General features: G+C 45.1%; 1 protein-coding gene across 1 annotated transcript; it reads left to right on the top strand.

Moving 5' to 3' along the window:
• Positions 1 to 650: 650 nt before the first annotated feature.
• Positions 651 to 2,384, top strand: LOC103186771 (potassium voltage-gated channel subfamily E member 2). The gene is made up of 2 exons (XM_007905987.2): positions 651 to 716; positions 1,981 to 2,384. Exons 1-2 carry the CDS (start codon positions 692 to 694, stop codon positions 2,382 to 2,384), a joined length of 429 nt encoding a protein of 142 aa, XP_007904178.2. The 5' UTR covers positions 651 to 691.
• Positions 2,385 to 13,912: the final 11,528 nt, after the last annotated feature.

The raw sequence follows: 13,912 nt of genomic DNA, 5'->3' as shown, positions 1-13,912 counted from the left end.
GCTGCCGCGTTCGCCCACAAATATACAGTCAATTCACTTTACAGTGTGTTCTGTGAAGCGCTTTGGGACGTCCTCCCGACGTGAAAAGCGCTATATCAAATGCAAGGATTATTATTATTATTATTATACTGCGAAGTGCAGAGACTGTCTATTTTGAGGATGAAACATTGCGGCCAATTGTGCACAGCTATATTCCACAAAAGTTGTGACCAACTTATTATTATTATTACTATTTTTTGAAGAAATTATGACCCCCAGAAAAGCGATCTGCTAAGCGATTGACAAGCGGGTTCCTACTTACCGTTAGGTAAACAGGGGCCCGTAGAGTACGAAAACTTGCCTATAGTTTTGGTCTAGGGAATCGAACCAATGTCCTCTCACTTGCGAGACGAGTGCTTTAACCACTGACCTACAGAACTCCTCAGTGATCACAGACACAGGATTCACAATTCTCTGTTCATTTCTTTTCACGTTGGTGTGAACTGCAAGGACCAGTGGTATTCCTTGGCTGAGAAATCAGAAGAAAAACATTAACAGNTTTTTTTTCATTTATTGCAGGTATGAGGTTAAAGATAAAAGGCTTGAGATTGGCCTTGTAGGAGGCGAGGCGGAGGGGCTCTGGGTTGGAGTTCCAGAGGGGAGGAGTAGAAAGGCTGAAGGTCTGACTGCGAATGGTTGCGAATGGTTGGCTATGCAGGACGGGAGATGTGGAACAGGTCAGGGTGCTCAGAGGGAAAGACAGGGACTTTCAAAAATTATTTGGTCACTCAAATCGACAACTGCTTGTGGGACTCTGCTGTGCGCATTGGCTGCTGTGCTTCGCCCAGAAAATATACAGTCAATTTATTTTACGTCTTATCACATCTTTGAGACATCTCAAATGCTTCCCAGAATATACTATAAAGTGAATTGACTGTAGATTTTGTGGGCAAAACACTGCAGCCAATCGCATAAACAGCCCCACAAACAGTCGTGGATTGGGCGAACCAATGATTATTATATTTTTTAAGGAATTGTTACCCCCGGAAAAGCGATCTGTCAATCGACTAACAACCAGGTTCCCACTTACTAGGTAAACAGAGCCTTCAGCTCCCCTCTCGACTCTCTTCCCCCTCCTCGCTCCCTCCCTTCCCTCCCCTCACCCTGACCATTTCCCCCCTCCTCGCTCTCTCCCCTCCCCTGACCATTTCCTCCCTGCTCGGGTCATGACCCAACTGTGCAGCGCCTTGGGACGTCCTCCTGACGTGAAAGGCGCTTTATAAATGGAATCTTGTTGTTGTTGTTGTTGTAAGGAAACTTGTGAAAAGGTTTCACCCTGTCGGGAATCGAACCCGGGTCCTCTCGTTTGTGAGGAGAGTCCTTAGTCCTTCCTGGAGGGAGATAAATTCGGATTCTGCTTTAAGTACTCCCACTTGAATCACCTCTCCACCAATGAGTGTGCCTTCAGCCATTCTGCCCCGCTCTCTGGAACTCTTATCCCGATCAATGCTTCCTCGCTTTCATAGCCCCTCATCAGGATTTATTTCTTTGACCGCACTTTTGACCATCTCTTTCCTGTTTTCCCTCCCCAATTCTGTTCAGCAGCCCTGCTTTTTCAGCCATCTCCCTCTCTGCGAAAGCTTTTGGCACGTCCTTCTAACATCCCTTCATGCCCTGGCATCTCCTGACCTAATTTCTCCTCACTCCACTCCCTGCTGCCTACGCTCGGCTGGCTCTGGCCTCCTGCTTATCCCTCTCCCCCTCCACTCCACCATCAGTGGCCACACTTTCAGCCACTACACCTCCAAAGCTTTGGAAATCTCTCCCCACATTCTTGCCTCCTCCATGTCCTCTTTTTGGGGGGAGGGGGGTCTTGAAGGGGGTAAGGGAGGGAGCAAGGCGGAGGGACTGTGCACCAGAGCCAAAAAACAAGTGGGGCAAGAGCAGAAATATGAAATAAATATAAACCAAATGTAATTTTGGTGTTCTTTTTCCAAATAGAGACGGAGTACACAATGGGAAAGCAAAACTCCTCAGCCATGTTGAACATGACCCACTTGTTCGAGAAAATGCTGACAAACCTTATCAACGATCACTTGGCTCAACAAGATCAGGCTTCGAGCCCGAACGAAAGGCAACCGGGAGAAGATTTTAAATACGCTTACCTTTACATCGTGTTAATCTTCGGGATGTTCACGTTTATTATGGTGTTCATCCTGGCCAGCACGGTGAAATCCAGGAGACAGGAGCACAGCAGTGACTCGAACCACAGCTGCATTGGAGACCCTTCATCCAAAAGGACCTTCAGCCAAATGATCAACGCAAACCAATGGCCGGCCAATGAAAGGGGGTCAAAAGGCCAGCAGGACCTCTGGGAGATGGACGAGACACTGACTTCCTCGTAAAGCAAAGCGTTGCCAGTCATCTGGTTCTCGTTCGGTCAAGAAATAAATACTCTAAAAACACTACAAGGCGTATTTAAAAACACTATTGTGGAGTCCTGTGGCTCAGTGGTTAGAGCACTCGCTTTGCAAGTGAGAGACCTGAGTTCAATTCCAGGCAGAGGGCGAAACCTTGGGCAAGTTTCGTTACTCCACACAGAGCCTAATAATAATCCCTCCAAAACAAAATCAATAATAAATTGGTCATTTTCAATCTACGACTGTTTGTGGGACATTGCTGTGCGCAATTGGCTGCCGCGTTCGCCCACAAATATACCGTCAATTCACTTTACAGTGTGTTCTGTGAAGCGCTTTGGGACGTCCTCCTGACGTGAAAAGCGCTATATCAAATGCAAGGATTATTATTACTATTATTACAAGATTTGCCCACAAGATGCACAGTCACAGTATGTTCTACGAAGCGCTTTGAGACGTCTCAACGGCGTGATAAGGTGCTATAATCAAATCCAGAATTAATGATTGTCATAATAATAATAATCCTTATCATGTCTTTGAGACGTATCAAAGCGCTTCATGGAATCTATTGTAAAGTGCATTAATTGTACATTTTGTTCACGCTGGCGATATGATTATGGTCTTTAAGATTCTGAAAGAACTAGATAATGTAGACCAGGATAAGCTGTTTTATCTTGTACTGAACAGTAGAACTAGAAGACATGGCCTGAGATTGAAGGGGTAAATTCAGAACAAATCTGCGGAGACACTACTTCAGTGAGCGAGTAGTAAACGTGTGGAACAGGATCCCTAGGGGAGACGGTGAAAGCAGAAAGTGTTGATTCTTTCAAGAGCAAATTAGGTAGATTTCTGTTTGGAAATAATGTCTCGGGATAATACACGTTGGGATACATGTCAAGCAACTGCCAGGATGATGGAAGGTGAACTGGATGGACCTTGCTCTTCTTTGCCAACAAATTCTTATGTTCTTATAATTATTGCCGTGTTGGCCAACTGGGTTATTGGTTCTCAACAACTCTGAAGGTTTCTTTTCTCCATTGAGCTTCGATTTCTGGTTGAGGTGTTTAAAATATTAAGGGGATTTGATAGGGTAGCTACAGAGAAACTATTTCCTCTGGTGGGTGGGGGAATCCAGAACAAGGGGGAGAATCATCGTAAAATTAGAGCCAGGCCATTTAGGAGTGAAATCAGGAGGCAGTTTTTCACTCTAAGAGTAGTGGAAACCTGGAACTCTCTCCCCCAAAAGTTTGTGGATTATGGGTGGATATATTGACATTTTCAAGACTGAGGTGGATATATTTTTGTCAGGTCGGAGTATCAAGGGATATGGGGCAAGGGCTGGTAATTGGATTTGAGGTACAGATCAGTCAGGATCTTATAGAATGGCGGAACAGGCTCGAGGGGCTGAATGGCCTCCTCCTGTTCTTGTGTTTCTCCTCCCCTCTTCAATTGCAGGAATTCCCAGCAGTAATTTTAACCGAAAGCTCTTTGTAAAATCTCTAACCTTCCTCGGGTTTTCTACTCTTATGGAATAGGCAATCATGGAAATTTACAGGAGAGAAAGAGACCTTTTGGCCCACCAGGTGCAGTGCACGATCTCTATAAGAGCTCTTCATCTGAGGGTTGGGTGAGGACAAGATGAAACTCGGCTCGGCTCCTCATTCAAAAAGCCTGCGGGGTGTCCTACAAATCCCTTCAAGCCCTGGCACCTCCCTATCTTCCTGACCTACTTTCACACCACTCACTACCCTGTGCCTCTGCTCCGCTGGCTCTGGCGGTCGCTTGTCCCTCGTGCCCTCCACTCCACCATCGGCGGCCGCACTTTCAGCCACTACGCCCTGAAGCTTTTGAACTCTCTTTCCCAATCCCTCCACCACGCTCCACTCCTCCCCCTCTTTTACATCACGACTGAAGACCTTTATCTTCGACCGTGCTTACGGCCACCTCCCCTTGCCACTCCGCCACAGTTAAGCGCTCCGAGACCCTGCACTGCGTGAGGGGCGCGAGATAAAGTTTTTGTTCATTTAGTCCAATCCTCCTGTGTTTCACATTCTCCCTTTACAAATACTTGTTTAATTCGCTTTTTAGCAACTATTTAGCAACTGTATTTGTTCCTTTCACCGCAGCTGTGAGGGAGACATTCCAAGTCTGAATAAACCTTCCAAAAAATTTTAATTCCTTAAAAAATATATAATAATAACGATTTGGGTCATTCAATCCACGATTGGTTGTGGGTCGCTGCTGTGGGCAAATGGCTGCCGGATTTCTGCCACGAACTACGCAGTCAAATTCACTTTACAGCATACTCTGTGAAGCACTTTGAGATGCCTCGAAGACGTGATAAGACGCTAGACGAGACGCAAGCATTATTACAAGGATTATATAACCCTCTGTGTGTGAAAGTAATCATTTGTGGAAGTTCTCTACGTCACCTTTAATGACGATCTTACCTTATGTGTGTGGTATTTTTTCGTGTGTATGTTTTTTTGGCGGCTGAGTTTGGCTGAGTTGCAGGTTACATGTTGTCAGTGGCCTAGGCTAGCACCTAGGGCCAATTACTACACAAAGTGGAACAACGACCTCTGAGACTCCCCCGAAGCAGATGGCAAATGATAATGTTAATAATAATGATAATCCTTGCAATTGATGCAGCGCCTAATCACATCTTTGATTAGGTTTGACATCTTTGATTAGATCTTTGACATCTCAAAGCGCTTCACATTATATACTGTCAAGTGAATTGACTGTATATTTTGTGGACGAAACGTGGCAGCCAATTGCGCACAGCAGCGTCCCACAAACAGCCGTGGATTGAATAGTGATTAAATTACTACTTTAAAAAAAACTTTTTTTTCAAAAAGGGTTTACTATCCCCGGAAAAGTGTTCCGTCATTCGACTAACAACCGAGTTCCTACTTATTACTAGGTTAACAGAGATGTGTGGAGTAAGGAAACTTGCCCAACGTTTTGCCCTGTCTGGGAATCAAACCCAGGACTTCTTGCTTGCGAGACGAGCGCTCTAACCACTGAGCTACAGGACTCCGCGCTGCATGTATGTACAGAATAACATTGTAAAGGACACAGCATCTGTTGCAATCCCTGGTGAAGAGGAATGGCCTTGAATAAAATGTGACAACTACAATCTTGTAACTTGATGTTTCATGTGCAATGTGGGAACGCACAAAGTGTCAACATCTGGTCAACCAACCTTGGTCACGTCACCAAACCTCACCCATCACTGCGCCCCACCCACCCGGGCGATTTAGGGTCAGTTGGTAATAATAATCTTTGCATTTGATATAGCGCCTGAGGACGTCCTAAAGTGCTGGACAGCAGAGTTTTGGACCCTTAGCTGGAGGGAGGGGTGGGGGAGGGTGGAGGGCAGGGGGGGAAGCAGAAAGATCGAAAGTACGGTCGAAGAGGAGGATCTTGAGGTGGGTCTTGAAGGTGGCGAGGGAGGGGGAGCGAGATGGAGGGACTACGGGATGGAGTTCCAGAAGATGGGGGCAGAGTGGCGGAAGGCCCACCCGCAAATAGTGGGGCGAGCGAGGCCGGGGACGTGAAGCAGGCCGGAGCCCGCTGAGCGTAGGGAGCGAGCAGGATGGTAGGGGGTTAGAAGGTCGCAGAGGTAGTATTTCAGAGAGCAAGTGGTAAATGTATGGAATAGGCTCGTTATGGTGAGGGTAGAAGCAGAGAGTGTCGATTCTTTCAAAAGCAAATTAGTTAGATTTATTTAGGAAATAATATCTCGGGATAGAGTACAGAGTTTGGGACGTGACCTGCACAAGCGACTGCCAGGATGGTGGAAGGTGAACTGGATGGGCCTTGGTCTTCTTTCTTCTAGCAAATTCTTATGTTCTTGTGTCACAGATGTATTCAGAAAACAAAGGAGGTTGCAAAGAAATAGCTGTAATTTTCTGGATCGACCACAGTGTCTGTGAATTTTGAATGGCCAGTAAGTCGTGCTATGTGTTGCTGTCGGCCCTTTCGGTCACCCTCCTACCCCCTAACCCTCTCTGTCCTCCGCATCCTCCTGATCGCACCCACCAGCTCGGGTGCAGATCCCTGAATATCCAGCGCCTTGGGAAGTCCTCCTAACGTGGAAGGTGCTGTATAAATGTCATTTGTTTTTGTTGTTGTTGCTGTCACTATTCACTTTTAAAAAAAAGATGAAATATGAGTAACTAGAAATCCCAGTTTGGGGTTACTTCATGACCGCTTGTAGCGTACTGTGGATTACTCAAGCGCACTCCTCGCCGGTCTCCCCAGCTCCACTATTCACAAGATCAGCTCATTCAGAACTCTGCCGCCCGCATACTGACCTGCAACAAACTCTGTGCCCACATCTCACCAGTTCTGGCTCAGGCTCCACTGGCTCCCCATCACCGACCGAGCAGATCGACTTCAAGATCCTCACACTCGTGTTCAAATCCCTTCACTTTCTGGCACCTCTGTACCTCTCTGACCTCCTCAGTCCCCAATCCACCCTCCGGCACCTCCGCTCAACTGGCCTCCTGCTCGTCCCTCGCACCCTCCGCCTCACCATCGGAGGTCGCGCTTTCAGCCACTACGTCCCAAAACTCTGGAACACTCTCCCTCAATCCCTCCGCCTTGCCCCCTCTCTCCCCTTTTTCAAGTCCCACCTGAAAACTTTCCTCTTTGACCGTGCTTACGGTCACCTCCAGTTCACCCCCCCCAACCCCCCATCAACTCCAGTTCGGAGTCAGACTCCACCACTGTTAAGCGCTCTGAGACACTACCCTGCGTGGAGGGCGCTATATAAGTGCAAGTTGTTGTTGCTGCTGCTGCAAAATATGCAATCACTTAGTTTCGCAGTGTATCCTGGGAAGCGCTTTGAGACGTCCTTCTGACATGATAATATATCAAATGGAAGAATTATTATTATGAATTATCCTATAATCCTATAATGAATTATCCTATAATAATAATATAATTATTAATAATAATAATCCTAAAGCAAGAATTATTATTAGTAGCAGTGTTGTCCTCTCAAACATTAGTGCTTCTTAAAGCCATGCATATTCACTACCGTTTTCCATCAGGACATGTTTTCATTCCTAGCGAGGTCACAATAGCACAACAACAACAGCAAAATTACATTTATAGAGCGCCTTTCACATCGGGAGGACGTCCCAAGGCGCTGGTCACCGGTGTCTTGAGCCATTGATCTGCCAACTCTTAGCCCCGTCCATCTCCCCATAGTTTGGAATCGGTGCCACATTCCCATAGCTGCCTGGGATCCATATTTATCCACAGGGAAACCGGGTAAAATGGGACAGCGGATCACAAGTCTGTTCCGCCATTCTAATTAGATCATAGTGGATTCCGGTAGCTCAGTGGTTAGTGCGCTCGCCTCACGAGCGAGAGGACCTGGGTTCGATTCCCGGCAGGGTGAAATACTGAGTATATTTCCTTACTCCATATGCCTCTGTTTACCTAGCAGTAAGGTGGCATGTGGAGTAAGGATGGGGTTAAGGTGGGAAACTGGGATTAAAAGATCTGCCGAAAGAGACCTAACAAAGTGGCGGAACAGGCTTGATGGGCTGAATGGCCTCCACCTGTACCTTCGTTCTGGTGAGCGAGTTTAGCATTCCATAAATAATCAGAAGGTTACAGAACAGTCAGTACAACCTGTCCTTTTGCTGGTCTCTGCGTCTTTGCAATTGTTCGTGCACAACGGTGCCTCTGACAAAATTCTGACAGCCTCTCACCCTTCAGGCAGAGGGTAGGGGAGGGGTGGGGATGGGTGGAAGGGAGGGAGACGATGTCACCGAGAGTTTACCTGCGCTTTTTTTTTTACCTTTTGCTTATCTCTCTCCATTCACCAAAATTTGCAGGGCTATGGGATAGGAAGGGGAGAGCAGTGTTGGGGGAATTCTGCATTGTCAGAAGTGTCATCTTTTGGATGAGATATTAAACTGAAGTCGCTGCTGCCTGTTAAGGTGGAAGTTCACGATCCTGTGGTACTTGTCGAAAAGAGAAGGGAGTTTCTCCCCTGTGTCCTGGCTAACAGTCCTTCAGATAAAATTGGCCATTTATGGAACAGGCTCCCTAGGGAGACGGGGAAGCAGAAAATGTTGTCTGTTTCAAGAACAAAGTGGACAGATTTCTGCTAGGAAATAATATCTCGGGATAATACAACATATAGTTTGGGACACGACATGTCAAGCGACTGGCAGGATGGTGGGAGGCGAACGAAATGGACCTTGGTCTTCTTTCGTTATGTTCTTATTTACTTCGTGGCTGCTTTTAGGGATATTATTGTGTGCAAACTGGCTGCCTCATTTGCCTATAACTACATATGTGATAATCGAATCCGTTATGAAATGCTTCATTTGTTTTGATCTTATTATGTTAAGCCGTGTTGCCATAAATCACAAAGTGCCTTCAGGGGTAAACCCGGCAATTATCTAATGCAAATATTAGTTTGCATTGATAATAAAGGTTTGCTAACAATGTCACAAACCAAGGTTAAAGTTGGATCATTCTCGTGGATTGAGGAGACCTGTTTGATATAACCCACGTTCTGACAGTTTGTAACACTGAATGATTGTTACTTGTAATTATAAAAAGGATATAAATAATCCTTGATATCTCAAAGCGTTTCACAGGATACACTGTAAAGTGTAGTGACTATAAAGTGTACTGACATTTGGCAGGTTTCCGCTTAAAAAATAAAGAAAGCTTTTTGCTTCTTGCGAATCACTCTAATAATCTGAATAATAACCCTTGCATTTGATATGGTGCAGAGCCTTGGGACGTCCTCCCGACGTGAAAGGCGCTCTATAAATATAATCTTGTTGTTGTTATCACGTCTTTGAGTCAGCTCACAGCGCTTCACGGAATATATCGTAAAGTGAAGCGACCGTGTACTTTGTGGGCGAAACGCAATTGGGCACATCATGGATTGAGTGCCCAAATTATTATCATTATTATCTTTGGGGTCCTGCAGCAGAAAGGAAGACAAATTTGCGCTTCTTTCAAAAGCAGAGAATGGGAATAGATACTTGAAAGTGAAAGGTGTGGGGTAAAGAAATAGGACTGGAGCTTCCATGGGAGGGTCGCATTGGGCTCAGTTGTCTTCTGTGCTGACATTACCATTTTCTATTGATACTTTGAAGTGATTGTTGTTTGCTCTGCCTTCCAGCGTTCTTACAGTTGAAGCCAGATCAGATGTCGCACACTTAAGGCACTCCCTGCAACGTGACACTGTATCACAACTGTATCTGTGTTTCCTTTTCACATGGGGAACAATTGTCTCGGAGATTCCAGTCTCCATTCTTTCCAGTCTCCTTTGATTTTAATTTAGTCAGCCTGGCCCGCTTGTTATACCACTCTCGCCTCCAAGTCACAAGGTTGTGAGTTCAAGTTCCAAGTCGGGGCTTTAAACTCATGTAAAACTTTCAAACTCATGTGGAATCCTGTAGTCTGGTGGTCAGAGTGCTTGCCTCGTAAGCGAGAGGAACTGGGTTCGATTCCCCGGCAGAATGAAACTTTAGGCAAGTTTCCTTACCCCACACGCTTCTGTTTATGAAGCAGTAAGTAGGAACCCGGTTGTTAGTCGATTGGCGGATCGCTTTTCTGGGAGGAATAATCTCTTCGAAAAAATAATTTGGCCACTCAATCCACAACTGTTTGTGGGACGTTGCTGTGTGCAATTGACTGCTGCGTTTTGCCCACAAAATATACAGTCAATTCACTTTACAGTATATTCAGTGAAGCGCTTTGAGACGGCTCGAAGATGTGTTAAGGCGCTGTATAAAAACCAACGATTATTGTTATGTAGTCTAGACTGACACTTCAGTGCATTACTGGGGGGAGCAAAGCATTCTCGGAGTTGGCGTCCTTCAGATGAGACGTTAAACTGAGGTCCCGTCTGCCTGTTCAGGTGGATGTTAAGAATCCCGCGGCAATATTCGAAAAGAGAAGCGAGTTTCTCTCTCTCTCTCCCAATGTCTGACAATCCCCCAAATAAAATCAACTTTTTAAAATTTGTTTCACAGTTGTTTATGGGACATTGATCTCTGCAGATTGACTACCACTTTTGCATACTATATACAGGAGAAACTGTTTCCACTGGCGGGTGGGTCGGTCACCTGAGGACAAGAGATTTAAAATAGTTGTTGAAAGAAACAGACGGGAGGTGAGGGGAAATTTTTCACACAGCGAGTTGTTGGGATCTGGAATGCATTGCCTGAAAGGGCAGTGGAAGCTGATTCGATAATAACTTTTAAGAGAGAAGTTTAGCGCCTTATATTAGCGTCTCAGAGCACTTAAGTTAACAACTGTATTTCATTATGATTTCTTTAAAATTGACCAAAGTTCATTGATTAAAGATAATTGGCAAAGGAGCCGGAGGGAAGGTGAGGAGAATTTGTTTGACACAGTGAAAGGTCTGGAATGCGCTGCCTGAAAGGGAGGTGGAAACAGATTCAATAACAACTTTCAAAAGGGAATTGGACAGGCACTTAAAGAGGAAGAATTTGCAAGAAAATGTGGAAAGAACGGGGGGAGAGGTACTGATTGGGTAGCTCTTCTAAAGAGCCAGCACAGGCATGATGTGCCGAATGGCCTCCTTCTGTGCTGTCACCCTTTCAGGCAATGGATTCCAGATCCGAGCAACTCGCTGTATAAAAAAAATTCTCCTCATTTTCCCCTCTGTTTCTTTTAAGAACTATTTTAAATTGGGGTCCTCGGGTTACCCACCCACCAGTGGAAATAGTTTCTGCTTGTTCACCCTATTGAATCCCCTCATAATTTTGAAAGCTTCTATTAAGTCTCCTCTTAACCTTCTCTGTCCCAAGGAGAATACATTCATAGATTCATAGAATGTTACGGCGCAAAAGGAGGCCATTTGGCCCATCGAGTCTGTGCGGCTCTTTGACAGAGTAAGTCACTTTCACTAACCCCAATCCCCATAACCCTGCAAACCCGTCTTCTCCAGATACCTATCCAGTTCTCTCTTAAAAGCTGTTATCGAATCAGACTTCACTGCCCTTTCGGGCGGATCATTCCAAATTCGAACAACTCGCTGAGTGAAAAAATGTCTTCTAACCTCCCCTCTGCTTATTTTGGTAGATATCTTAAGACTGTGACCACACCTACCAGCGGAAACAGCTTTTCCTGTCGAAACCCTTCATGATCTTGAAGACCTCCATCAGGTCCCCGCGTAACCTTCTCTGCTCTAATGGGAAAAGTCCTAACTTCTCCCGCCTGTCCTCATAGCTAAGGTTCCCCATTCCTGGTATCATTCTTGTGAATCTCCTCTGCACCCTTTCCAGTGCCTTAATATCCTTCCTGAGGTAAGGTGCCCAGAACTGGACGGAGTACTCCAGCTGAGACCTAACCAGTGTTTTGTATAGATTAACCATAACATCCCTACTCTTATACTCTATGCCCCTACTAATAAAGCTCAGTACACCAAATGCCGTTTTACTGCCTTATCTACCTGCCCCACCACCTTTAACGATTCGGTTACTTGAACACCCAGATCTCTCTGTACGTTCACCCCCTTAAGATTGAGCTACCAAGTCTATATTGCCTCCTATCATTTTTCCTACCTAAGTGTATCACCGCACACTTATCCACATTGAAATCCATCTGTCACATTTAAGCCTATTCCACCATTCTGTGTATGTCTGCTTGCAGTTGGTTATAGTGAGGAGGACCCTACCTACCCTACCTTACTACCCTACCTAACTTTGTATCATCTGCAAACTTGGAAATAGTGCTCTCTATGCTCAAGTCCAGTTCATTAATATATATTAGAAAGAGCAGTGGTCCCAATACCGATCCCTGGGGACACCGCTGCACACCTCCTTCCATTTCGAGAAACACCCATTAACCACCACCCTCTGCTTTCTGTCACTCAGCCAGTTCTTAATCCAAATGGCTACTGTCCCCTTAATACCGTGGGCCTCTAAATTTTATTAATCTCTTATGCGGTACTGTGTACTGTGTACTGTACTTTGAAATCCATGTAAATAACATCCACCGCATTTCCCTCATCAACCCTCGCACTCACCTCTTCAAAAAATTCTGTTAGATATGTTAGGCAAGATTTGCCTTTAACAATCCATGTTGGCTGTCTCTAATTACCTTGTGTTCCTCTAAGTAGAGATTTATTCTGTCCCGGATTATGGTCTCCAGTAGTTTTCCTATTACTGAAGGTAGGCGGACTGGCCTGTAATTTCCGGGTTTGTCTTTCTGCCCCTTTTCGTAGAGTGGGGTAACATTAGCCACTCTCCAGTCTCTTGGCACGACTCCTGTGTCCAATGAAGATTGAAATATAATGGCCAAAGCCTCCGCTATTTGAACCCGTATCTCCCACAGCAACCTTGGGTGAAACCCATCTGGTCCTGGTGACTTATCAATTTTGAGCCCAGTCAATCTTTTCAGAACTTCCTCTCTGTCTATAGTAATCTGATTTATTTCCTCTGCCCTCTCATCCAATACTGCGGCATTTGGGGCATCCATTTCCGTTGTGAAGACAGATGCAAAGTACTCGTTCAGTACATCAGCCACAGCCTCTGCCTCCACAATGATTGCCGTCATTACCCTTGATTGGCCCCACCCTACCTTTAACCAACCTTTTTTCCTTTATGTGCTTGTAAAATATTTTAGGATTCCCCTTTATGTTACCCGCTAACCTCTTCTCATGCGATCTTCTAGCCTGTCTTATCACTCTTTTATGATCACTCCTGCATTCTCTATAATGCGCTTTGCTCTCCTCAGTATCTTGCGTCTTCCAATTGTTGTACGCCGTCTTCTTCGTTTTCATCCTAGACAGAATATCCCTGGCCATCCAGGCTGGCTTGGTTGTCGCACATTTCCCTTTTGTGGGAATATATCTATTTAGACCTTGAGCTATCATATCTTTGAAGATCTCCCATTGCTCATGAGTTATTTTACCTGTTCGTATTACTTGCCAGTCCACCAACTCTAGGTCCCTTTTTAGCCCATCAAAATTAGCCCTTTTCCAGTCAAGCATTTTCACCCTTGACTGTACTTTGTCCCTGTTTATGAGTAATCCCAGCTTCTCCAGCCTCTCCTAATAACTGAAGTCTCTCATTTCTGGTATCATCCTGGTCAATCTCCTTTACACCCTCTCCAATGCCTTGACATTCTTCCTAAAGTGTGGTGCCCAGAACTGAACACAGTCTCTAGCTGAGGCCTACTCAGTGTTTTACTTAGAAGAACTGATGTCTAATTTCAGATCTTAATGGGGAGGGGTGTTATATCTCTATCCAACTGAGACGATTCACACCTTGATCACATTTTTAACACATCTAATGGCTCTGTTGCTATTAATCATTTAATTGCCCTTTGGGGTTGGTTAAGAAAGATTTTTTTTTACACACACAGCCCCATCTCGCAACTTAAGAGAAAATCGATAATCATAATAATATAATAATAATCCTTGCATTAAGGCGCTATACAAATGTAATTTTCTGGTTGTTTTGTTGCATTTGATATGATATAGTGCCTCATCATGT

The sequence above is a fragment of the Callorhinchus milii genome, unplaced genomic scaffold, assembly GCF_018977255.1.
Source record: "Callorhinchus milii isolate IMCB2004 unplaced genomic scaffold, IMCB_Cmil_1.0 Scaffold4, whole genome shotgun sequence".
Classification (NCBI taxonomy): domain Eukaryota; kingdom Metazoa; phylum Chordata; class Chondrichthyes; order Chimaeriformes; family Callorhinchidae; genus Callorhinchus; species Callorhinchus milii.
Note: the sequence above shows the minus strand (reverse complement) of the source record. Positions and strands in the feature narration are given on the sequence as shown.